Source organism: Salvelinus namaycush, chromosome 2, assembly GCF_016432855.1.
Source record: "Salvelinus namaycush isolate Seneca chromosome 2, SaNama_1.0, whole genome shotgun sequence".
In the NCBI taxonomy this organism is placed as follows: domain Eukaryota; kingdom Metazoa; phylum Chordata; class Actinopteri; order Salmoniformes; family Salmonidae; genus Salvelinus; species Salvelinus namaycush.
In genome coordinates this window covers 78,158,530-78,186,208 of record NC_052308.1, presented here as the reverse complement: position 1 = coordinate 78,186,208, position 27,679 = coordinate 78,158,530, and the positions used below count along the sequence as shown (strand labels likewise).

Sequence of the window (27,679 nt, the reverse complement as noted above, 5' to 3'; positions counted from 1 at the left end):
TATCTTGAAATATAGTTTTAGTTTTGATGTTTTTAGCCAAACATCACATGACTTACTGTATCTTTGTACTTGTTGGTTTATTTTGAACTGTGTTTTGGTTGTTACATCAGGGCCTGTCTTCATAAAGTGTCTCAGATGGTCCGTATAATTATGATCTAAAAGGCTAAACTGATCCCAGATCAGCTCTCCTACTCTGATACACTTTGTGAATACTGACCCAGGACTGTTGTTTCACCAGGAACACCCAGATCTCCATTCAATAGGGTCATGTTCACTGTCAAAGTATAACAGGGTCAAGTATAACTGTGTGTGTGTGTGTATGTGTGCGCGCGTGTGTGTGTGTGTATGTGTGTGTGTGTGTGTGTGTGTGTGTGTGTGTGTGTGTGTGTGTGTGTGTGTGTGTGTGTGTGTGTGTGTGTGTGTGTGTGTGTGTGTGTGTGTGTGTGTGTGTGTGTGTGTGTGTGTAAATACATTTTGACATATTAATCTGATTGTGGGATATACAGTCACGACCAAAACTATTGGCACCCATGACAAATACTGAGCTATATTGTGTGCTTCAAAAGACGGGATGTACTTTGTACATGTGGTTTCACATAAATTTTAAGAGCTCTGAGTGCAATAGATTGTGGTGGAGATATTTTGAAAATGTCCCTAAAGTAAGAGTGAGAGTGATTTGGTGGATGCTTCATAAGAGGTTTAGGAGTAGTATTAACATGAGACACAGTGATGGTGGGTTGTGTTTAGGAGTAGTATTAACATGAGACACAGTGATGGTGGGTTGTGTTTAGGAGTAGTATTAACATGAGACACAGTGACGGTGGGTTGTGTTTAGGAGTAGTATTAACATGAGACACAGTGATGGTGGGTTGTGGTTAGGAGTAGTATTAACATGAGACACAGTGATGGTGGGTTGTGTTTAGGAGTAGTATTAACATGAGACACAGTGATGGTGGGTTGTGTTTAGGAGTAGTATTAACATGAGACACAGTGACGGTGGGTTGTGTTTAGGAGTAGTATTAACATGAGACACAGTGATGGTGGGTTGTGTTTAGGAGTAGTATTAACATTAGACACAGTGACGGTGGGTTGTGTTTAGGAGTAGTATTAACATGAGACGCAGTGTTGTGGGTTCGTTGGTTTAGATAAACACAATCACTTTCCTGTTCTACTTTCCTGTCTGTCCTCTGACAGGCCTCCTGAATCATATCAGAAATCTATATATGCACATTAGACTTTATAGAATATGGTCCTCTGTAGCTCAGTTGGTAGAGCATGGCACCTGCAACGTGATGGGTTTTGTTCCCTGGACCACCCATACGTAAAATATATGCACATATAACTAACTGTAAGTCGCTTTGGATAAAGGCATCTGCTAAATTACATTATTTATGGACAGCAGACTACAACACACTACACAGTCAATACAGCAGGCTATGGTGATGTTCATTGATGCCTCTGATAGATTAAGCTAATACTAGTACTGTACAACAGAGGAGGCTGGTGGGCAGAGATATAGGAGGAATGGCAGGAATTAATGGAACAGTATCCATTCATTCTATTCATATTACGGCACAAATGAATAAGGACATCAGGACTGGAGGCTGCAGTAATGTTGAGATGCCAGTAGGGAGAACTCTAGTCTAGAACACTGCAGTAATGTTGAGATGTCAGTAGGGAGAGCTCTAGTCTAGAACACTGCAGTAATGTTGAGATGCCAGTAGGGAGAGCTCTAGTCTAGAACACAGCAGTAATGTTGAGATGTCAGTAGTGAGAACTCTAGTCTAGAACACTGCAGTAATGTTGAGATGCTAGTAGGGAGAGCTCTAGTCTAGAACACTGCAGTAATGTTGAGATGTCAGTAGGGAGAGCTCTAGTCTAGAACACTGCAGTAATGTTGAGATGTCAGTAGGGAGAGCTCTAGTCTAGAACACTGCAGTAATGTTGAGATGCCAGTAGGGAGACCTCTAGTCTAGAACACTGCAGTAATGTTGAGATGCCAGTAGGGAGAGCTCTAGTCTAGAACACTGCAGTAATGTTGAGATGCCAGTAGGGAGACCTCTAGTCTAGAACACTGCAGTAATGTTGAGATGCCAGTAGGGAGACCTCTAGTCTAGAACACTGCAGTAATGTTGAGATGTCAGTAGGGAGAACTCTAGTCTAGAACACTGCAGTAATGTTGAGATGTCAGTAGGGAGAGCTCTAGTCTAGAACACTGCAGTAATGTTGAGATGCCAGTAGGGAGAGCTCTAGTCTAGAACACTGGAACCTTCAGTACCACTTTGATGCAGCTGATGAGGAGTGTAAATTGAATGTGTTTGTAGAATAGAATGAATGACATCATGGAACTGACCAAATGTAAATGGAACTTTGACCTGTTCCATGTAGAACTCAGAGGGACAAGGCAACACATTCTAATATATTATAAACATTCCATATAGAATAGTCAACATATTGTTAACATGGTTCTGTATTTAAATAAAAGTGGAAATGGGGGACATTTTGTCCATTATAGAAATGTAGGACCCATTTTAATACAGTAACCTCTCTTCTCTGACATGCTGTTCTGGTCCTTATGCATGTTAATGTCTTAAAGAGGAAGGAAAGGACAGTTCTGCATCAGCTACTTGTGTTCTGACTACTATAAATATGTATCAACCACAGAACTGACACTTACTAGCAGTTCCCACTCACTACCAGTCAGTTGACTCTCTGTACAAGACCTCTCCCCTTCACTTCACTCTGTAAGTACTCTTGACAATATCTTGAAATATAGTTTCTGGTTATTTGTTTTTAGTAATGTGTCATATACTTGAGGGTAATGTATCATTTTACTTCTTGTTATGTTTTGAGCTGTGTTTTGGTTGTTACATCAGGGTCAGTATTCATAAAGTGTCTCAGTGTAGGAGTGTTGATCTACATAGTGATGAGATGATTAACCAGGGTAAAAAAGACATGCAGACAAACATTGTAACACTGCAGTGTGTGTGTGTGTGTGTGTGTGTGTGTGTGTGTGTGTGTGTGTGTGTGTGTGTGTGTGTGTGTGTGTGTGTGTGTGTGTGTGTGTGTGTGTGTGTGTGTGTGTGTGTGTGTGTGTGTGAGTCAATTGCTGTTTAGCCTCACAGCTAGGGGATAGGAGCTATCATTGAACCTGGTGGTTAGTCTTTAGGCTGCTGTACAGCTTGACGGACCGTAGAGGATTGAACATTTATCCTCCTATATTTGGGGTTCTGAGAATAAAACAGCTTCAGAACAATCAATGTAGAAATATGTGTTTACAGTTCTACAGATCTGTTCAATAAGTTATTGTTGTTGTTGTTGATGATGACTTTATTGTATCCATTAGGAAATTATTTTGCATCATACAGCTTAAATAGACAGACATGCAACACGTCGCACACATTAAATACATGCAATAGACTTACAGACAGACATTATTCACATAGACAACCATACAGCACAATACAACACAACACAATATGAGCCTGGTTCATTTTCAGTAATGAGGCCCTGTACCCCATTTACAGTTTCTACTTCAATGTATCAGGTGGAGTTATTCACCAGCTATAGAGTGAGTTGTTGTTTATGTTTCTAAGACTGCAGGGTGGGAGATGCAACAATGGCCTTGAGAACAGCAGGACATGTGTTGGTGGTCTTTCTCTTGGCTGTAGCAGGTATGGTTTCATTCATAACTTGATATGTTTGTCAATTTACAGACATTTGTAAAATGTGAAAATTACATTTGCATTTTATTTTTCTGGTGTGTTCTTTTAGGCGTCTCCACTTCACTTCAGTAGTTATCTTTCACACCTCACTTACCTAACTGAATGATGCTTACCGGTATGTGTTTTCCAATCACACTCAACTCAGCAACTACGGCAACAAAGTACGGACAAAGCCTTTACTGTTAGTGTGAGCCAATTGGCATTGGCTTAATGTAATACCCTTGTTTTCTGTGACTGTTCAGTGGTACTGGGCCAGAATGGCTGGAGTGTTACATACACAACTCAGAGTATCTGTGCCTTGAAGGGGTCAACAGTGGATCTGTCCTGCTCTTACACATATCCCAGAGGTTATATAGTCACATCAATCTACTGGTTCACTGATTGGTGGACTGGTGTAGAACCTGAAGATATAGGTCAGGACCCAGAGTATGCAGGTTGTCTGGAGTATCATGGAGATAAGAAGAAAGACTGCACCCTGAAAATCACAGACCTGAGAGAGAGAGACTCAGCTACTTACAGGTTCAGATTATTAACAGATCAGACCAGAGGGAGATATTATGGCGATCCTGGAGTCACTCTGTCTGTCACAGGTACAGTTACATGCTTTATACTGCTAGTCTGTTCAATTAATATCTGTCCATTAAGTTCTAGAAATTGGATTTGTATATATGAAAGATTTAAGAATTAAATGTGTTTGAGAATGTCTTGCATCATGTGATTAAACTAGAGAACAGGTGATTCAGGGTTTTAATGTTTTTATCTACTACAGCTCTGCAGGTGAAGGTGACTCCTTCACATTGGTCACAGAGGAAGACACTGACCTGTAGAACCACCAGCTGTCCTCTGACTGGTAACCCCACCTACACCTGGTACAAGAACGGACAGATAGTAACTGAGAAAACTTTACCCTATTCAGTCCTCCCTAATGATAAGGACAGCTACTCCTGTGCTGTAAAGGGCCATGAGGATCTTCACTCTCCTGCAGTGTGTGAGTATGAATTCAACTCAGTATTCCAGTATAACTTTTCAGATATAATTATTCTGTCTGCTAAACAGCTTCAGAGTTGTCTAACAAAACTGTATCACACGATTACTGAAGCTCAATATTCTACTGTGTAAATAATGCCCTCTTTATGTTTCAGGTGTTCAGGATCAGAGCTGCAACGGAGTGACTTACACCAAGAGGAGAATCTGTGTCTTGAAGGGGTCAACAGTGGACATATCCTGTACTTATGTTGGTTATTGTTACACCACATCAACATTCTGGTTTAGAAGTGTTAAGTCGACCCCTAAAGACCTAACCAGAGACCCAGGGTATGCAGGTCGTGTGGAGTACACTGGAACATACGAAGGTCCCTTCACCCTGAGAATCACAGATCTGAGAGAGGAGGACTCAGCTGAGTATCGCTTCACTTTTAAAACAAACAACGTTGAATGGGGTCATAGTTTCCCAGGAACAACTCTGTCTGTCACAGGTAATACACTACACTGTATGATACAACTGTAAATCATTTTGAATTACAGGAGAAAATATATTAACCATCCTGTTAACACAGAGGTGTTTGTGGTTTTATACATATTGTTTCAGGTCTGCAGGTGAAGGTGACTCCTGCTGCAGAGGGACAGAAGACACTGACCTGTAGCACCACCTGTACTCTGACTGACAACCCCAACCCCACCTACATCTGGTACAAGAACGGACAACGTCTAGATGAGCCAACTTCCCAACAACACTCTAGTAATTTGCTGGTTGTCTGGGATTCTTCTGTGAACAGTTACTCCTGTGCTGTTGAAGGTCAAGAGGACCTCCACTCTCCTGTAGTTTGTGAGTATGAATGAAACTAGGATTCTACTTAGGAAGTATCAATGATTTAAGGTCAATGAGAAGGGTAATACTTCAATATTCATCATTACATAGAAATTACAGACAATGTCATAGATGTATGTACTCTGTCACAGGTAACACTGCACAGCACATTATACAGTGTTGAAGAGTCAGGAAATGAATCATTAATTCTAAACGATGTACTCTGTTTTTACTCCCCTTTAATTCAGGTTTTCAGGTGAAGGTGACTCCTAAACAGAACTCAGCGTATAAGACACTGACCTGTAGCACCACCTGTATTCTGACTGGTAACCCCACCTACATCTGGTACAAGAACGGACAGATAGTAACTGACAACACGTCCCCCTATTCAGTCTACTCTAATGCTGTAGACAGTTACTCCTGTGCTGTAAAAGGCCATGAGGATCTCCACTCTCCTGCAGTGTGTGAGTGTTTCTTTAATTAACACTACTGTATAACCTCTGTGTGTGTTGGTTTCACTTTGAGAACTTTTAGTATTTCTAGAAAGAACTGAGAATATAATCCAGTTGACCTCTTGTTATGTCACTGTGTTTCAGGTGTTCAGGGTCAGAGCTGCAACAGTGTGACTTACACCAAGAGGACAATCTGTGTCTTGAAGGGGTCAACAGTGGACATATACTGTACTTATGTTGGTTATTATGCCACCACATCAACATTCTGGTTTAGAAGTGATAAGTCGACCCCTGAAGACCTAACCAGAGACCCAAGGTATGCAAGTCGTGTGGATTACACTGGAACATACAAAGATCCCATCACCCTGAGAATCACAGATCTGAGAGAGGAGGACTCAGCTGAGTATCGCTTCACTTTTAAAACATACTACTTTGAATGGGGTCATAGTTTCCCAGGAACAACTCTGTCTGTCACAGGTAATACTACACTGTATGATACAACTGTATATCATATTGAATTACAGGAGAAAATAAATTAACCATCCTGTTAACACAGAGGTGTATGTGGTTTTATACATATTGTTTCAGGTCTGCAGGTGAAGGTGACTCCTGCTGCAGAGGGACAGAAGACACTGACCTGTAGCACCACCTGTACTCTGACTGACAACCACAACCCCACCTACATCTGGTACAGGAATGGACAGAATGTACAAGATAACTCCTCCCCCATGTACTCCATCAGCAGTGAGGATGAAGACAGCTACTACTGTGCTGTAAAAGGCCGTCTCAGCTCTCCTGCAGTGTGTGAGTACAGTATTCTACTCAGCAAGTATCATGTATTCAGGCAAAAGAGACATGTCTTACTTTATCAATCATTTTAGAACAAAAATATATTTTTTACCAATTGTTAATATTACTTTGACAAAAGTTTGGTCTTTTACATCAGATAAACCAAAGAACACCTCAGTGTCAGTCAGTCCCTCTGGTGAAATAGTGGAGGGAAGTTCAGTGACTCTGACCTGCAGCAGTGATGCCAACCCACCTGTCCAGAGTTACACCTGGTACAAGAAGAATGGAGGTCACTATCAGAGTATGACAGGACCACAGCATGTCTTCAGTCAAATCCAGTCATCTGACAGTGGAGAGTACTACTGTGAGTCCCAGAATGAGATGGGGACTGACAGGTCTAGGACCATAAACATGGATGTGAAGTGTGAGTAAAGTACAGCTCAGTGTTTGAATCGTAAGGTAGCAAAACAATTGTAATTAAATGCATTAGTCCTAAAGCATAACATCTCCACATTTTTTATTTGTTAACGTTTTGTGTCATTGTTTTAGATAGTTCTCTGACTTAACAGATAATTAGTCATAAATATGCTACTGTCCTATCCGTCGGACAAATTCTCCTTTACCAGATGGCCCAAAGAACACCTCAGTGTCAGTCAGTCCCTCTGGTGAAATAGTGGAGGGCAGTTCAGTGACTCTGACCTGCAGCAGTGATGCCAACCCACCTGTGGACAAATACACCTGGTACAAGAAGAATGGAGCTTCACTGACAGGATCTGAAAAGACATACAATTTCACGACCATCAGCTCTGAGGACAGAGGAGAATACTACTGTGAGGCTGAGAATAAATATGGACGTCTCAACTCTTCTTCTGTGTCTGTGGACGTTCAGTGTTAGTACACCTAACCTCATCTTTTGATCAGAGGATCACATTTAAATTCATATTTCAATCACAAGTAAAACACTATTTTAAACAATGTTGTTACATATTGTCCACCAGATGGTCCAAAGAACACCTCAGTGTCAGTCAGTCCCTCTGGTGAAATAGTGGAGGGCAGTTCAGTGACTCTGACCTGCAGCAGTGATGCCAACCCACCTGTGGACAAATACACCTGGTACTTTCAAAATAAGACTTTTCTAAATGGATTTGAACAGATCTACAACATAAGTAACTTCAAGTCTAAGGACAATGGACATTACCACTGTGAGGCCTGGAATGGAAGAGGATCTAGGAACTCTACAGCTCTGATGATCATTTTACCAGGTGAAGATTCATCTTATATATTTCAACACAAAATTATGTTACAAACTAATATTAATAATTATACTTTGGCTTATCATACTTTGTTTTATAATTATATATACGTTGAGATTAGATAAAATATTGTACTATTGTCCTAGACTACATTTATGTTAAATTTATAAAATGCCAGTACTCATATCATCCATATTTTATTGTAGGGAAACAAACAGTTGTGACTGCAGCTGTAGGAATCATAGTGGTTGTTCTGGTTCTCATCCTCTGTCTCTCTGGACTCATGTGGTTCAGGTGAGAGAACTTTTAAAGATTATTTCACTCTATTTTTATTAAATTAATTTGTTCATTGATTCATTCATTCAAGAAAAAATAAATAAATTCATGTGCAAACCAGGAAGAAGGCCTCCAAATCCATCTCTGACACAAGAGACACATCAGAGAATGTACAGGTGAGTCTGTTATTATCATATTATGTGTATTGCTTTGTGGGACATTTCTACTCATTATGTTGTCTGTCCTCTCGCCCCGTCAGGGAGACTCTAGTCCAGTGTATGAAAACGTCTCAGGCATGACCATGACCCCTACTGCAGCACAGACAACAGCCACCGTCCACCAGGATGACGTTCACTATGCCAGCGTCCACTTCTCTCACTCCAAAAACCAGGAAGTGCCTCTGTACTCCACCATCGAGCAGCCTCAACCCCAGAAACAGGATGAGGATGTCCAGTACGATGCTGTGAAATTCAACTGGCCCAGTAACTCCAACCGGTGAGCATATTCTGCCATTAAAATAACAGAGTCATTTCTAGAGCATTGTGATTCACCACATTAAAGGAGAAGTTGGCTTTTTTACAACCACATTTCTATTTTGTATGTAAATGCAATGTTATAGAAGGGTCCAGACACCTTTTATTGTGACTTCACTTGTTTTAGAGAAACTTTCCCCAACCAGTAATTCACTTCCTCATCCTCGTTGTGCAGTAGAGGCTCTGAAAAACATGAACAAATGCTCCAAAAACACCCAAATACGTCTTTTAGAAACAGAAAGCTCTCAGTATAGTGATGCAGGACTTTAGATGGAACAGTTGTACACATGAAATTGTGTCATTCCAAACTTTATCCACAACGTTATATTCCATTGTGTGACTCGTGCTGTTTCCCCGTCCAACTGTTCCATTCTCAGTGTATCATGCTGCTAGAACGGACGAGAAGCATCGTTCAAGTCTCAACAACATGGAACATAACGTTGTGGATTAAGTTCTGAATGACACAACTTCATGTGTACAACATGTAAAGACCTGCATCACTATAGACTACTTAGAGCTTTTTAGTTTCTAAAAGGATGTTTTGGGTGTTTTTGGAGCCACTTACTGAACAACGAGGATGAGGAAGTGAATAGATGCTTGGGGATAGTTTCTCAAAAACAAGTGAATTCACAAAGAAAATCTGACCCTCCTATAACATCCCAGTTCCATATGTTTTTAGATTTGGTTGTAAACAAGCTTTATTCTTGATTACAGCTCATTCATATGCTGCTGCTTATTGGACGAGAAGACCATGACATCATTAATAAGTGAAAGAGTTGACCACTAAGAGTTGACCACGGCATTTCCTTACAAACCCGACAATATAATGAGTGGTGGTTTTGAGGAACTGTCTGTGTTCCAAATGGAACCCTATTCCCTATTTAGTGCACTACTTTTCACCAGAGCCATATAGGCCTTGGTCAAAGTAATGCACTATAAAGAGTATATGAAGGTTTTTTGAGGGGAAGCAGATTCTGTTTAATTTCTGTTTCTCTCTCTTCAGACCCACGGCAGCACAAGCAGCTGAGGACTCCTCTGAGATCTATAGTAGAGTCAACAAACCCAGAACCAAGACCTGAACACAACAAACCCAGAACCCAGAAGACCTGAACACAACAAACCCAGAACCCAGAAGAGCTGAACACAACAAACCCAGAACCCAGAAGAGCTGAACACAACAAACCCAGAACCCAGAAGACCTGAACACAACAAACCCAGAACCCAGAAGACCTGAACACAACAAACCCAGAAGACCTGAACACAACAAACCCAGAAGACCTGAACACAACAAACCCAGAACCAAGAAGACCTGAACACAACAAACCCAGAAGACCTGAACACAACAAACCCAGAACCAAGAAGACCTGAACACAACAAACCCAGAACCAATGGAACCCATACACCAGGCTCTACCAACTGAGACACAGGACTACTGTATTCACACTTAGTTGGAGTGCTGATCTAGGGTCAGCACCAGGCTCTACCAACTGAGACACAGGACTACTGTATTCACACTTAGTTGGAGTGCTGATCTAGGGCCAGTTTTGCCTTTTAAACTATGATGAATAAGAGGGGGAACCTTGTAAACAATGTTTATGTTAAATATATATTTTTTTATGTTAAAGTAACATGGAACAGAATCTGAAGACAATAACTGTGCTTTGTATTTCTGAAATAGCCTCGATGTCCAGTTATATTTCATATGAAGGCTGAGAACATTATAAATATGTTTTAATTTCTTCTTGGTGTTTGCTCACAGGAACAATACTTATATTCTACAGTACTATTCTGTTACATTCTACAGTACTGTTCTATTCTATTACATTATACAGTCCTGTACTATTCTATGACGTTATACAGTCCTGTACTATTCTATTACAGTATACAGTACTGTACTATTCTGTTACATTATACAGTACTGTACTATTCTATTACATTCTACAGTCCTGTACTATTCTATTACATTCTACAGTCCTGTACTATTCTATTACATTCTACAGTACTCTACTATTCTGTTACATTCTACAGTACTCTACTATTCTGTTACATTCTACAGTACTCTACTATTCTGTTACATTCTACAGTACTCTACTATTCTGTTACATTCTACAGTCCTGTACTATTCTATTACATTATACAGTCCTGTACTATTCTATTACATTATACAGTACTGTACTATTCTATTACATTATACAGTCCTGTACTATTACATTACAGTACTGTACTATTATATTACAGTATACAGTCCTGTACTATTCTATTACAGTACTGTACTATTCTATTACATTATACAGTACTGTACTATTCTATTACAGTATACAGTCCTGTACTATTATGTCACATTCTACAGAACTGTACTCTTCTTTTACGTTAGTCATTCTATTACAGTACTGTTTCTATTCTATTACAGTATACAGTACTGTATTATTACATTATACAGTACTGTACTATTCTAGTACTGTACTATTCTATTACACAGTACTGTTTCTATTCTATTACATTATACAGTACTGTAAGATGATACACATAATATATGTTTTTGATATTTTCATATAGATTTATTATTGGTGTTATGACAAAGTTATGGTCATATTTTGCCTCAATGTTCTGATGCAACGTTTCTTATCACTTTGTAGTGTCATTGACTGTCTGTGATGACATGCTATTTTATTAAATCGATTACCTAACGTTTAATTGATTACGTGATTTAATTAAATCATGCAACAATTAACTCACTAATAACCTGGGGCACCACGGAAAATTTTATTTAAAGGAGTTCTGTCTTCCAAATTAACTCTTACAGATCTAACACTCTTACATTTCAGTCATCAATTATTCTTTACTTCATTCAGTCTCATCTGAATGTCGTAAAATTATTGGTTATCCGCACGAACTCTGGTTTCCATAATGAATCAGCAATATACAAATTGGCTTATTTATTTACTTAATAAATAATCACACAGAATTACATAAACAGTAGATATTGGTTACTAACAATGATAGAAAAGTCCCTAGTGGACTAAGCCGATATGACGGCTTGGTAGTCAAAGGAAAGGGGCAGGAAAGACTAAATGGATTCACTACACACAGTCTATAATTATATTAATTGAAATGCTAATCCTTTGCACATGACCGGCCGCTCATTCAAGAATAATTGCAAATGTATATATATATTTACGCCCCTATGTCATTGTCATCTTCTCTGTTTGAATCCTCGAGCTTCCTGTAAGGGTTCCTCACAGTCTCATTTTGTCCAACTAGCAGTTAAAGAATAAATTACATTATTTTAAAGTGAGAATGTGATGTCATATAGAATGAGTGCTATGGTCTCCAACATGGCGTGGCTCTTGACCCCTTAACTGTTGTCTGACCTTCCCAGGTAGGGGTGTCTCTTTTGGGGGGCAGAGATGGGCTAGAGGAGGATGAGAGAGTGGAGACCCGTGGAGGTGTACCTATTGCCCACCTAACTGTTGTCTGATTTTTTTAAACACTTTGTGGAAAACACAGGATGTAGACGCATCTAACCCTGGGGCCTGGATCCAATTAGAAACCGTGAAGAATTTAAAAGGTAATTTCCAATTGAGCTGACATCTGCTGTGTTTACCTTGAATGTGATCTCCTCTAACGCAGGAACTCTGCCTTTAAATAAAAGCATTGTCTACAAGCACATTAGGATTGAATCAAGGCCCACAGTGGATTCAGAAAGTATTCAGACACCTTGGCTTTTTCCACATTTTGTTAAGTTACAGCCTTATTCTAAAATGGATTAAATTGTTTGTTCCCCCCTCAATCTACACACAATACCCATTAATGACAAAGCAAAAACACTTTTTAAAATGTTTACAAATGTATAAAAAAAATACTGAAATATCACGTTTACATAAGTATTCAGACATGTGGTTAGTTCTGTTACCTGGAAAAGTTGTCGACATGCTCCATGGGTAAATTGTTCTGCATACAGGGGTACATTTTTTATATTAAACCAAGTAAAATGACTGAACACATTCTCATTTACAGCAACAACCTAGGGAATAGTTACAGGGAGAGGAGGGGGATGAATTAGACATTTGGAAGCTGGGGATGATTAGGTGACCGTGATGGTATGAGGGCGAGGTTGGGAATTTAGCCAGGACACAAGGGTTAACATCCCTACTCTTATGATAAGTGGCATGGGATCTTTAGTGAACAGAGAGTCAGGACACCCGTTTAGCATCCCATCTGAAAGACGGCACCCTACACAGGGCAATGTCCCCAATCACTGCCCTGGGACATTGGGATATTTTTTTAGACCAGAGGAAAGAGTGCCTCCTACTGGCCCTCCAACACCACTTCCAGCAGCATCTGGTCTCCCATCCAGGGACCAACCCTGCTTAGAATCAAGCCAGCAGTGGGATGCAGGGTGGTATGCTGCTGACAAACACATTCCCATCATACTGTATCATAGATGGAGTGCATGATATCAGTCATCCCCTGGAACACACACACAGAATATAGGGATTAGGGTGCCATTTGAGACAGAAACAGTGTAACAGAATATGACATTGGCATATTGTACCAATACAGACATCTTTTTTGTAGCAGTGTTGTTAGAGAGAGGTAAAGATTAATGTTTTATGTTCGGGCGCCGGACAGGTATTAACCTGCTGAACTGAAAAGAGTAGGATAGATAGAGAACCACTACCAGACAGGTATTAACCTGCTGAACTGAAAAGAGTAGGATAGATAGAGAACCACTACCAGACAGGTATTAACCTGCTGAACTGAAAAGAGTAGAATAGATAGAGAACCACTACCAGACAGGTATTAACCTGCTGAACTGAAAAGAGTAGGATAGATAGAGAACCACTACCAGACAGGTATTAACCTGCTGAACTGAAAAGAGTAGGATAGATAGAGAACCACTACCAGACAGGTATTAACCTGCTGAACTGAAAAGAGTAGGATAGATAGAGAACCAGTACCAGACAGGTATTAACCTGTTGAACTGAAAAGAGTAGAATAGATAGAGAACCACTACCAGACAGGTACTAACCTGTTGAACTGAAAAGAGTAGAATAGATAGAGAACCACTACCAGACAGGTATTATCCTGCTGAACTGAAAAGAGTAGGATAGATAGAGAACCACTACCAGACAGGTATTAACCTGCTGAACTGAAAAGTGAATAGAATGTGCAGATCTAGTTGCTCTCAAGGGTGAGATAAAATAAGGTCAAACGATGCTTAAAATATCTCTGTAATGGATCCAAAAGACAAACACAATACCCAGCAAACATGTTGGCACAATATGGCCCCAATGCAGGCTAAAATATTAGCCCCACATAGGGTTGATGTACCTTCGCGCATGGCCTCTACATTGAGGGCAGCCCTCACTTTGCCTAAAATAAGCCCACCATTTTGGATCAGCTGACAAAGTATCAGAAAGACAAAGTAGTTGCTATCATAAACACTGAACAAAAGTATAAAACACAGTATATAAAGTCTTGGTCCCATGTTTCATGAGCCAAAATAAAAGATACAAGAAATGTTCCATACACATTTGAGGGAGCGTGCAATTGGCATGCTGACTGCAGGAATATCCAACAGAGCTCTTGCCAGAGAATTTAATGTTCATTTTTCTACCATAAGCCACCTCCGTTACACACACAGTTACCAGTTTTAGTTTTTCATACCACATGCGCTTTTTCAGTCTTTTACAGACTCATTGGCTGTGTACTAGTTTTTTTTTAATGTTTTTTTGTGTATTTTACCCCCTTTTTCAATCTTGTCTCATCGCTGCACCTCCCCAAGGGGCTTGGGTTCACGCATCCTCCGAAACATGACCCTCCAAACCGCGCTTAACACAACACGTTCAACTGACTACCGGGGTCAGCCTGCAGGCACCCAGCACGCCACAAGGAGTCGCTAGAACGTGATAAGCCAAGTTCAGAACCCCTGGCTAAACCCTCCCCTAACCCAAACGACACTGTGCGCCGCCCTATGGGACTACCGCTCACTGACGGTTGTGACACAGCCTGGGAACGAACCCGGGTCTGTAGTGACGCCTCTAGCACTGCGAAGCACTGCGCCACTCGGGAGGCCCACAATACTTTAAAATAATGACATTACACAAAAGTTTAACTGCAACGACACTGTCAGTAACAGTTGCATACATTTTGTGACCTTAGAAGGTTCCATCTGAAAAAATATGATTCCCAGATAATTGGCTTTAAAGTTCCGAACCCTCGTTGGTTTCACTGTTGTCAGCAATTTCTCTTATATTATTTTTTAACTCAACTAAATTTGAGTATTTTCAAACCACGCCTCTACATCATGTCGGACTGGTGTGGGCTGGCCTGTGCTGGGCTAGCCCGTGTTGGACTGGTGTGGGCTGGCTTGTGCTGGGCTAGCCCGTGTTGGACTGGTGTGGGCTGGCCTGTGCTGGGCTAGCCCGTGTTGGACTGGTGTGGGCTGGCCTGTGCTGGGCTAGCCCGTGGTTGGACTGGTGTGGGCTGGCCTGTGCTGGGCTAGCCCGTGTTGGACTCGTTTAAGCTAGCCTGTTGGGCTTGGTGTGGGTCAACCCGTGTTGGGCTTGGTGTGGGTCAACCCCTGTTGGGCTTGGTGTGGGTCAACCCGTGTTGGACTGGTTTAAGCTAGCCTGTTGGGCTTGGTGTGGGCCAGCCCGTGTTGGGCTTGGTGTGGGTCAACCCGCGTTGGACTGGTGTGGGCTTTGTATGGGCCAGCCCTTTAGGGGCCAATGGGGTCCTGTCTGCTGAGTATGAATTGAGTGACAGCACAGAAGTTGAGCTTCTCTATCCAGTTAAAAGTTATCTAACCAACCACGGGTGGCCTCACATGCCCATATCTAAAACTTATACGAAGGTGAAAATGGAAATACGGTCTAAAGCCATGACTTTCAACATTCTACTAACTGTAAATTTGACTTTTGACACAAATCATCTAATTTGACAACTTTCCCAACAAGCTAGACAAAAAAATAGAACGTATGAAATATTGGTCTTCTCTGCTATTCAAATCAGAAATAGTTTTTACCTAATACAGCTGCTTTAGTAACTGCATCAACTACTTTCTCTCAACTTTGAAGTAATAACTCACTTTGAGGTCCTCCCTTGCCTCCTCCAGAGAGCAGCAGGCGTGTTGTTCGTGCAGCCTGGAGATCTGACACACCACACACACCGGCTGCTTGTCCACCAGACAGTACAGCTTCAGTCTCTCTCCATGTGTAGCGCAGTAACCCTCCAAATATGACCCGGCCGCCGCAGCCCTCAGCTCCTTCTCCTTCACAAAGGCCTCGCACAGGTCATTCAAGACCAGGTTCCTTGGCAGTCTGGATCCGGAAGCAGACAGCCTTCTCCTGCAGATGGGGCATTCCTGGTATTCCCGGTGTTCCCAGTACTGCTGCAGGCAGGGTTTACAGAAGCTGTGGCTGCAGGAGAGGAGGACGGGGTCTCTGTAGATGTCACAGCACACAGGACAGGAGAGAACCTCTTCTGGGAGGGAAGACAGGAGGCGGGACGCCATCCCTCTCCTTTCGTTGGTTGTTGGTTTGTTTTTCACTGCTGGTCCTGTGTGTGCGTGTGTCCACCAGATGGTGCATTGTTAAATTTAGTTTCACTTTCTTTACAAATTCAAGACCCAGAAGTTGTTAGAATCGAACTTTTAAACACTTTAAACTGAAATATAAAATCTACGATACAGTATATTTTCTTCATACAGTACAAACCTTAACTGATATCCATTTGCACTGGAAAAGTCCAAACACGACACTCCGCAACAGGCAAAGAAGAGATAGAGCAGGTGCAGGGAGTGAGTGGGAGAGAGAGAGAGAAATATAGGCCCTTGGTGGGTGGAGATTTCACTTAAGGACCAATGGAATGGTCTACAATGTGCAACCCCCGAGAGCGAGCGAGCGAGAGCGAGAGAGAGAGAGAGCGAGAGAGAGAGAGAGAGAGAGAGAGAGAGAGAGAGAGAGAGAGAGAGAGAGAGAGAGAGAGAGAGAGAGAGAGAGAGAGAGAGAGAGAGAGAGAGAGAGAGAGAGAGAGAGAGAGAGAGAGAGAGAGAGAGAGAGAGAGAGAGAGAGAGAGAGAGAGAGAGAGAGAGAGAGAGAGAGAGATCTACACAGTAGGCAGGGTCAAAACCATAGAGGTAGATAGAGCGCCCTTCTTTGCATCTGTGCCATGCTGGCTTCTGTGACAGCATAGGCAACATCATTAAGGGCCATCTCCATTTTCCTTCTATGAGTTGGTAATCAAACTGAAAGTGTGCCTACCTTCATGTTCAAATCGAACCAAAAGTACACATGGGTCGTCCATACCGGAGAGAAACATTAGAAATGCACAAAGTGAGACAGGCTATAGTGGGTCTTTTTTTGTGCTTCCAAATCATCCTAAAGTATCTACAAATGTATGGTGTAGCTCAATGAAGTTACTTATAGGTGAACTGGACATGAAGTCTGAAAATGCTTAGGTACCATTGACTTGCATTGGATTCGTGCAGTAAATGCTAAAAAGTTAGCTTTTGAAACAGTGGCCAGGTAAACAAAACCAAAGCATCTGTTGCTGTCATAGCTTGTCCATAGACTGCTGAATGTAATGTGGATGAACTATCCAAGTCCTGGTCTAAAGAGGAAGAGAATTGTTGGTTTTTAGCCTATAGGACAAGCTAGGTTTAATCTGTGTCCAGGAAGTCGTCCCTCACTGTTGTAAATCAAACCCCTCCACAGTGTCAGTGTTGAGTCTGGTCGTGATTGGTAACACTGGCCAGGGTCGGGGTGCAGCAGTAAACGCCATCCTGGTCAGAGAGGCGTTCTAAGGCATTCTTCTCTCTGGTTGCCGTGACCACAGAGTGCCAGTGTTGGACCGGGCCAGCTGTTGCTACCGCTATCGGACCGGCCGGACCGACCCCCCCTGCCGCTGCCACCATGTCACCGTCATCGACACAACGGGCGTCCATGGAAACGGCGCAGGGCAGAGTGTGTTGTTCTCGCCGCCCCGGGCCACCGCGTGTTCCTGTTGGTGATCAGGCTGGGTGTGAGATTCACAGAGGAGGAGAGGAACGCCGTCGTGAGGTGGATCCAGGAGAACTTTGGAGAAGAGTCTTTAATGTACACCATGGTGCTGTTCACTGGGGGAGACCAGCTAGAGGGGAAACCAGTGGAGGACCTACTGAAGGACAACAGTCAACTGCTACAACTAATCAGTACCTGCAGGGACAGATATCATGTCTTCAACAACAAGGAGAAAGGTGACCACACTCAGGTCACTGAGCTGCTGGAGAAGATAGAGGAGATGGTGGAGAGCAATGGTGGAAACCACTTCAATGTCAACACACACACAGTAAGGGAGAAAGAAGGGTCTGGTGTGGTGGTCACCATGGTGATGTTAGTGGCAGTTGGCGCTATGTTCAAATTGATCGTTGATGACTTATGGAGCAAAATACAAGATGGTGGGAACTTGGAGAGAAACGGACAGTGAAAGGTTGACTACTGAGAAAATGATTATCAATGTGTTATTACTAAATTAGAGCTTTGATCTAAGCTTTGGTTAGACTCATTCCTGTAATTTATGTGAGTGTAAATTGTAGTCATATGTCATTCAAGGAGAAAATATTAAGCAATACTGTATCATGCATTGTTTTATCTAACACATTTGTATGCTGATATAAAATTACGTAAAAAATAATTACATCAAATGATGGTATGTTTATGGTTTTACGAACAGATAATTAATTCACAGACAGTACACGTACAGATGAATATGGGAAACCCATAAGAATTAGGGGGTAGGTCTATAGGAATCGTTATCTCTTATAGAACATGCTTGGAAATGGGACGATATGTCTGATTCATCCGATCCGCTAGGTGGCAGCATTGAGAATGTGGACGTGGAACAAAATCAGCAGAACCAGTCACTACTTCCCTTGCGCTGTGGATTCATGTGCGTTATTGTTTATCTTTGAATGCAAAAGTGTTTATTGCAAACGGGGATTGCAATTATTTCCTGATATTACTGTACTGGCTTCTCAGTAAACCGACTCTGAACACCCATGCCCGCCTCAGATTGTTGCCTTCGTCTCTGCAGGTAGGCTATTTGATGTGTCTTGCAGTAGTAACTAGCTAGCTGATGGTTAGCTAGCTCTGAGCAAGCTGACCAAGCGTCATAAATCAGCCAATCAACTGAGTAACTACAGTAGCTATCGCTTTCCACAATGTAAGCTATCAAATAAACTTCGCTGCAAGTATCTAACTGTCGAGTTAATTGTCAATATGTAATCAATGCATTATTCATCCAAAAGTAACTTAGGTACTGCTTCGTTTTGCACCAACAGAATGCATTTGGTTGACTTTTTTTTTCTCCTTAAAAAAAGAGATCTTGCAAAATGTAGTGTTGAATTTCACTATGAAGATCTATTTATCCTATAATTATTTCATGGATTTTTAGGTTAGGGATGTGAAAGGTTTAAAAACCAGTAAGGGGGTCTTTCTCAACAATAATAGTTTATTTAATATATCTACTTTGGAGAGAATGCTATTGGTTTCCTTATTCTTCTTAATCAATTTGAGTCAAATTTATATTCTTCAATCTTACATTGTACGCTTAATTTTCTTTCAATTCTTATTTACTTTCTCTCCATTGAATCCATTATTTCTTACAGATGATGACCAGCTCTGTCTTTTAAAGGAGAGGACAAGACATCCCCCACAGGGTTCCAGCCTAGAGCTACAGGACCCTGAGACATTAGTTTAACAGAACCAGTTTCTCTGCCCAGATTGAGACTAGGGGTAATGTTCCCCTGCTCAGACGTTGCATTCATCAACCAATGGTTGCCTGCCACGCCATCAACTGTGTCATCGACTGACAGATTGCTATAACATGATTTGGTTAGTTGAAACTTAAAATACATATCCAGGCTATGTGAGGTCAGGGGTCAGCAACTTCTGACCAGAGGAACGCGCCTTACATTAACTCAAAATGGAGGGAGGAGATTTACTGCATAGCGTTAGCCTAAATCAACTCAAAATGGCTGCTGTTGTTTCTTTACCTATCGTGAGACTCCACAGACTAACGGAGGATCAACTGTCTCTCGCTGCTCAGAATAACAAACCAGGCAGAAAACCAACGAAGAAGAACAACTTCACCACCAGGGGAAAGAAACAATCCACAGGAAAAGGAAATGACTCTGCTGACAGCAAAAGTGTTTCTAGCCAGGAATCACCGGCCCCTAAGTGGTGGGGTCGCCCCAAGGGAACCAAAAACAAACCCAAAATAAGTCTACAACTCTCCAGTGCCATCTTGAGGCCTGACGAGATAAAACAAGAGGTAGGTTTAAACTTGTGGTTTTTAAATTAACATTTAATTGAGATCTTGTATCGCATTTGTAACGCTTTGTGAATGTTGCAGTTATATGTTTACTAGATATCTGTCTGTTTGAATGTTACAGCTATATGTTTACTAGATATCTGTCTGTGTGAATGTTGCAGCTATATGTTTACTAGATATCTGTCTGTTTGAATGTTACAGCTATATGTTTACTAGATATCTGTCTGTTTGAATGTTAGTTATGTTTACTAGATATCTGTCTGTGTGAATGTTACACTACTGGTCAAAAGCTTTAAAACACCTACTCATTCAAGGTTTTTCTTTATTTTTACTATTTTCTACATTGTAGAATAATAGTGAAGACATCAAAACTATGAAATAACACAAATGGAATCAAGAAGTAACCAAAAGTGTTAAACAAATCAAAATATATTCAAATAGCCACCCTTTGCCTTGATGACAGCTTTGCGCACACTTGTCATTCTCTCAGCTTCATGAGGTCACCTGGAGTGCATTTCAATTAACAGGTGTGCCTTGTTAAAAGTTAATTTGGTGGAATTTCTTTCCTCAATGTGTTTAAGCCAATCAGTTTTGTTGTGAGAATGGGGGTATACAGAAGATAGCCCTATTTGGTAAAATACCAAGTCCATATTATGGCAAGAAGAGCTCAAATAAGCAAAGAGAAACGACAGTCCATCATTACTTAAAGACATGAAGGTCCGTCAATACAGGAAATTAAGAACTTTGAAAGTTTCTTCAAGTGCACTCGCAAAAACCATCAAGCGCTATGATGAAACTGGCTCTCATGAGGACCGCCACAGGAATGGAAGACCCAGAGTTACCTCTGCTGTAGCGGAAAAGTTCATAAGAGTTGCTAGCCTCAAAAATTGCAGCCCAAGTAACAGACACATCTCAACATCAACTGTTCAGAGGAGAATGTGTGAATCAGGCCTTCATGGTCGAATTGCTGCAAAGAAACCACTACTAAAGGACACCAACAAGAAGAAGAGACTTGCTTGGACCAAGAAACATGAGCAATGAACATTAGACCGGTGGAAATTTGTCCTTTGGTCTGGAGTCCAAATTGGAGATTTTTGGTTCCAACCGCTATGTCTTTGTGAGACGCAGTGTTGGTGAACAGATCTCTGCATGTGTATTTCCCACCGTAAAGCATGGAGGAGGTGTTATGGTGTGGGGGTGCTTTGCTGGTGACACTGTCTGTGATTTATGTAGAATTCAAGGCACACTTGACCAACATGGCTACCACAGCATTCTGCAGCGATACGCCATCACATCTGGTTTGCACTTAGTCCCACTATCATTTGTTTTTCAACAGAACAATAACCCAACACACCTTCAGACTGTGTAAGGGCTATTTTACCAAGAAGGAGAGCGATGGAGTGCTGCATCAGATGACCTGGCCTCCACAATCCCCCGACCTCAACCAAATTGAGATGGTTTGGGATGAGTCGGACCGCATAGTGAAGGAAAAGCAGCCAACAAGTTCCCAGCATATGTGGGAACTCCTCCTAGACTGTTGGAAAAGCATTCCAGGTGAAGCTGGTTGAGAGAATGCCAATAGTGTGCAAAGCTGTCAAGGCAAAGGGTGGCTATTTGAAAAATGTCTATTTTGATTTAACACTTTTTTACTACATGATTCCATATGTGTCATTTCATAGTTTTGATGTCTTCACTATTATTCTACAATGTAGAAAATAGTACAAATAAAGAAAAATCCTTGAATGAGTAGGTGTTCTAAAGCTTTTGACCCGCAGTGTATGTTTACTATATATCTGTCTGTGTGAATGCTGCTGGTATATGTTTTACTAGATATCTTGACGTATCATACAACCACCACTGAAGTCTCCTCTTGGAAAATAAAGCTATTCTATTCTAAACCAGGTGAAACAAGAGATGGATGAGCTGCCTATCGAAATGAGAAGTGATGAACACTGGTTGAACTCTGTGAAGACAGAGAGCTACGACCCAGAGATGGGTAACACCAGGGGACCTACAGAGAGCGACCCCAGGACAGATGCACATCACCTGGGTATCAAGACGGAGGATGTCCCCCTGTACCACCAGGATGGAGGGAGGCGGCTGCGGTCGTCTACCGTTCAGCCATTCAATCTGGCTGCGTTGCGGTCCGAGACGGAATGGTGGCCTCGCAACCAGAAGGTCCGCCGGTTCCCGTGTCCAGATTGCGGCCAGAAGTTCTTCTCCAAAACCACACTGGAGTTACATTCCCGGATCCACACCCGGTACCAGCCGTACTCCTGTGAGGTGTGCCATAAAACCTTCTCCCGGAAAGGCGGTCTGGTCGAGCACCGACCAATCCATACGGCGGAACGCCCCTTTGCCTGCCTCCAATGTGGCAGAACCTTCACGTTCAAATCTAACCTGACCCGCCACATGCGGTTCCACGGCGACGCGCGGCCCTACGTCTGCTTCCAGTGCGGCCAAGGCTTCAAGATCTCCGCCCAACTCAAGAGCCACATGATTTCCCACAGCGGGAATAAACCGTACGTGTGCCCGGAGTGCGGCCAGTGTTTCGTCCGTTACATGAGTCTGAAGTATCACCGGCTGAGCCACACCGGCGAGCGCCCGCTGTCCTGCCCAGAGTGTCCCATGACCTTTGCCCGGCCGCACACCCTTATGATCCACCGGCGACAGCACACCGGGGAGACGCCGTTTTCTTGCCAGGACTGCGGGAAGAGGTTCAAACAGGGGTGCCAACTGAAAGACCACGTTAGAAGGAAACACACAGGGGAGAAACCGTACAAATGCTCCGAGTGTGACAAGTGCTTCGTCACTTCGGCGTCCCGTAAAGTGCACATGGTTGTCCACACAGGAGAGAAGCCGTACAAATGCACAGAGTGCTGTAGGAGCTACAGTCAGAGTGGGGGCCTGAAGAGGCACAGGTGTGAGCAGCGAACCAGGTGAGAGGAACCTCGGGGTATTCCCCAAATGGCACCCTATTCTCTAAGTAGTGCACTAGGGACCATAGGGCTCTGGTCAAACGTAGTGCATTATATAGGGAATAGGGCTCTGGTCAAAAGTAGTGCACTGTATAGTGAATAGGGTGCCATTTTGGACATAGACCCAGTGTTCTGAGTGTAGGAAGTGGAGAGTGGAACCTTAAAGCAGCACAGGTGTAAGCAGCCACGTAGGTGACAGAAGTCAGGTGAGAGGATTCTCAGGTGTCCTGAGTTGGGAAACTGGCCTTTGTTTATGCAGGATTTAAAGAAGCAATCTGGGATCGGTACATACGTTTTTAAAACTTTGATTCTTGAGGAATATAACTTAGAAATGCCTCTTGAATTTAGTTAAATTGTTTTACCCCATCAGAACTCTAAATATATGATCGCCTCACCAGGGAAAACAATAGGCTGTTACATTCTATCAGTTATTGATCCCTCAATAAAATGATCTGTTTTCACTGTGATGCAGTCCCACTCTCACCTGATGTGTGATGTGAACGTTCAGGGCCGGTTTCCCAGACGCAGATTAAGCCAAGTCCAGGAGAATCTCCAGTGAAATAGGTTTTATCCTAGCGCTAGGCTTCATCTGTGTCCGGGAAACCAGCCCTCGATGTTGTAAAACAAACAGTCTTTGTATTGAAACTTTGTATAGAAAACATCTACTATTAATGGCATGGTTAGTAGAGACTGAAAGCCTGTTGTTGGAGAGGATTATTAGGATGTATAGAACAGGTATGTACCATGATGATGGGTGGAACGGAGCAAATGGAATGGCTTCTAACACATGGAAACCATATGTTTGATGTATCTGATGCCATTCCACCTATTCCGATCCAGTTATTCACCACAAGCCCGTCCTCCCCAATTAAGGTGCCACCAACCTCCTGTGGTGCCATGCTTATGTCATTTTTGCCCAACTGATTAATAGAACTGATGGATAAACGTGTGTGTGAGTGATAAGGGTTAGTCAAAAAGAGAAGACCGTAAAAGTGCTGGTTTAAACAACACTGACAGGTTCAGGCTCTTTAAGGAATGATGGAGAAGATTACAATATAACTGAAGAATCACACTGCTTAAAGGTGAGATCCCTTTCAGCTACTAAACCAGAGCCGTGTCTTACGTATCCAGCAGGTTAGTGTGATTAACAGGGTTGGCTGTAGGAAGGATCTATGTGACATTTTGGTTTGACCTTGTAGCCTAACGGGGCAGTTGAAGGGCACTACGAAACACGCCAGCACTGCATGAACTTGAAACTTGAGAGTTGACTAAAAGTAGTTGTATGAATCTGCTATATTCTGAGCTAACTAAATGGACTACGAATATATATATTTTTACTTATACTGATTGAGGTATATTAACGATGTAAAAATAATCTGAAATATAACAGGAATCAATTTCAGATTGCTGCAATATTGCTTGCTATAAGTTACATTGGGACAAGATGTCCCATAACATCTGTTCAGTCATTTGGTGACCTGTTTTTCTTGAAGTGACTTTTTGTTTTTTTATTACCTGTCTCAGTAGACAACGTATCAAAGGAAACCACACCTGTTTCATTGATAAGGTCATTCCATGGCACTTCCTGTAACCCCTACTGCTCCAGGGACACTGTTAATAATGGCTGACCTTGGCTTTGACCTCAGCTCTTCAGGCTGTCTCAGGGGGATATACAAGCATTTCCAATTCACACAAGTACACACTTGTACAAGTGTGAAATAGGACAAATAGAAGCACCTGCGTACCATACTGTCGAGGTAAATGTTATTAAATATTTGCTTAAGTCGGGGGAAGGAATTACCAGGAAGATAAAAATAAAATAACTTTTTGATAATGAACAAAAAACGAAGTAATGCTGTAACGCCTGGGCTGCCAGGAGGATTAATAGTTGATTACCAGAATTTAGTCAAATATTCTGACATGTTTTTAATAAATGCTTTAAATCAATATATATAGTAGTGTTAGATTGTATTTCTAATGTTTTGATTGCACATCTGTTACACACACTAAACAATAAAGAAGACTACCACAGCTGTTACACACTAAACAATAAAGAAGACTACCACAGCTGTTACACACTGAACAATAAAGAAGACTACCACAGCTGTGACAGTATGGCTGAGGTAATTAGAGGAGAGCAGACTGACTCAGGTAAGAAGCCCCTCAGAACGAGCTTTTCATTTTCTGGGGGGGTGTCTTGACTTTTACTGGTTTCAGGTTCTGGAATGTAGTAACTTATAGGACTCATTTAGATTGTCTCTGGGCAGAAAGCCACTGGCCTTATCGTCAAGAGTCTTATCGTTGTGGTCCCGTGTGCACTTGCATATCAGTATCTCAGAGAGCCATACTGACACTCATTTTTACTGTGTTTTGCATTTGATGTGATTCATGCTTTTCACTCTGTTTATGCAGATAAATTATGATTTCAACTAATGTGAAATCAACCAAATATTTCACCCTGTCATTGAATTTAGGTAAAAGTTGGGTGAAAAAAAAGGCAATTCCCTTAAGTTGATGACTTGGCAAATCCAACCAGTTTTCCATGTTTATTCAACGTCATCACATTGAATATTTTGGTTTAAATGATGTGGAAACAACATTGATTCAACCATTTCTTTGCCCAGTAAGATGTGAGGTTAGAATAGTTCTGCTGGGTATGTCTGTAGGAGGAAAGAGTGCAACAGGAAACACCAAACTGGGGAGGAATGTCTTCACAGTAGAGGCTTCCTCTGTCTGTGACCACAGTGTCAGAATATAGAGTTCTGGATGGGACCAACATCACGGTCATGGAAACCCCAGGAGTAATCAGTGAGATGAAGGTTAGGGCAGTGAAATGCCTGGATCTCTCTCGTCCTCATGTTCTACTGCCGGGGAGGTTCACTGACGAGGAGAAGGAACGCTGTGAAGTCAATCCAGGAGAGCTTTGGATCACGGGCCTCAAAGTTCCCCCGTGTGCTGTTCACACATAAAGACCAGTTGAAGGGTAAACCTATAATGACCTTCCTGAAGAGCCGTCCAGCCCTTCAGGTGCTCAATGCTAACTGGTGGTGGATCCAATGTCTTCAACATTGAAGTCAAAGGCAACATTGGACAAGTTAAATGACTGCTTGAAAATATTGATACAGTATCATACCAGAACTGGGGATACCACTACATGGAAGAGGCTGAGAGATCAGAGCTGAAGAGCAACGGAGGAGAGAAGAGGCAGAGAGAGGTGAAGGTGAAGAGCAAAGAAAGACAATATTTTACAACATACCTTACAGGAGGCAAAACATTTTCTGACATAAAATATCTAGCACAACTAGCTACAATAAGTTGTCTCTTCAAACAGTAGCTACGTGTATTACTATGTGGTTATGTTTAGGGTGCAGATAATTCATTCAAGACAGTACATGCACAGATGAAAAGAGAAAATCCATAAGAATTAGGTCTATAAGAATATCTCTTATAGAACATATTGTAGTATGGAAATGGAACGAAATGTCTTCATCCGCTCCGCTGGGTGGCAGCACTGAGAATGTGGAGGTCTTGGAACAAAATCGGCAACAGTAGTCACTACTACTCTTGCGCTGTGGATACATGTGGCATTATTTATCGTGGAATGCAACAGTGTTTCTTGCAAACGGGGAATGCAATTATTTCTCTGAAATGAAATGTACTGCTTCTCAGTAAACCGACTCGTACCGGACATGACCACTGCAGATGGTTGCCTCCGTCCCTGCAGGTAGACCATTAGATGTCTCTTGCAGTAGTAGACCAGAGCTAGCTGACCAAGCATCATCGACTAGCTAGCTACTAAATAACTACAGTAGCTATCGCTTTCCACAATGCAAGCTATCAAATAAACTAAGCTGCAAATATCCAACGGTGGAGTTGATTATCAATATATAATCAATGCGGTATTCATCCAAAAGTAACTTTAGATACGGATTCGTTTTGCACCAACAGAATGCATTTGGTAGACTTTATTTTATACTTAAAAAAGACTTACAGCAACATGTAAGTCGCTCTGGATAAGAGCGTCTGCTAAATGACTTAAATGTAAATGTAAATGTAATTAGTGTTGTATTTCACCATGAAGTAATATTTAACCTAGAGTTATCTTGTGGATTTTTAGTTTGGGGATGTTAAAAGTAATAATAAAAACGGTCTGAGACACCAATAATTGTTTATTTAAAGCTGCAATATGTAACTTTTTGGGCTACCGGACCAAATTCACATAGAAATGTGAACATCCCCCACAGGGTTCCAGCCTAGAGCTACAGGACCCTGAGACATTAGTTTAACAGAACCAGTTTCTCTGCCCAGATAGATCTGTCATTCTCATTAAAAGCAAGTCTCAGAAGTGGTAGATCTGTTCTATGTGTACTATTTCTATGCTTCCCGTTCATAAGATTTGTTTTTGCATCTTTTACTTTCATTTTTTAACACCAGCTTTAAACAGATGAAAATACTGTATTTTTGGTTATGGAAAATGATATTTCACAGCGGTTTAGATGGCACAATGATTGTCTACACTATACTTGCTTGTTTTGTCACATAAACTGAAA

General features: G+C 41.8%; 2 protein-coding genes across 2 annotated transcripts; both read left to right on the top strand.

The window, feature by feature from the left end:
* Nucleotides 1-5,668: 5,668 nt before the first annotated feature.
* On the top strand, nucleotides 5,669-7,205 carry LOC120023687 (junctional adhesion molecule A-like). Its single transcript, XM_038967745.1, has 5 exons — nucleotides 5,669-5,684; nucleotides 5,781-5,954; nucleotides 6,129-6,461; nucleotides 6,573-6,784; nucleotides 7,035-7,205. The coding sequence occupies exons 1-5, from the start codon at nucleotides 5,669-5,671 to the stop codon at nucleotides 7,203-7,205; spliced, it is 906 nt and encodes a 301-aa protein (XP_038823673.1).
* An 11,558-nt stretch (nucleotides 7,206-18,763) lies between these two features.
* On the top strand, nucleotides 18,764-23,610 carry LOC120018863 (zinc finger protein 595-like). Its single transcript, XM_038962086.1, has 3 exons — nucleotides 18,764-18,912; nucleotides 19,487-20,151; nucleotides 22,054-23,610. The coding sequence occupies exons 2-3, from the start codon at nucleotides 19,804-19,806 to the stop codon at nucleotides 23,092-23,094; spliced, it is 1,389 nt and encodes a 462-aa protein (XP_038818014.1). The 5' UTR covers nucleotides 18,764-18,912; nucleotides 19,487-19,803; the 3' UTR covers nucleotides 23,095-23,610.
* Nucleotides 23,611-27,679: the final 4,069 nt, after the last annotated feature.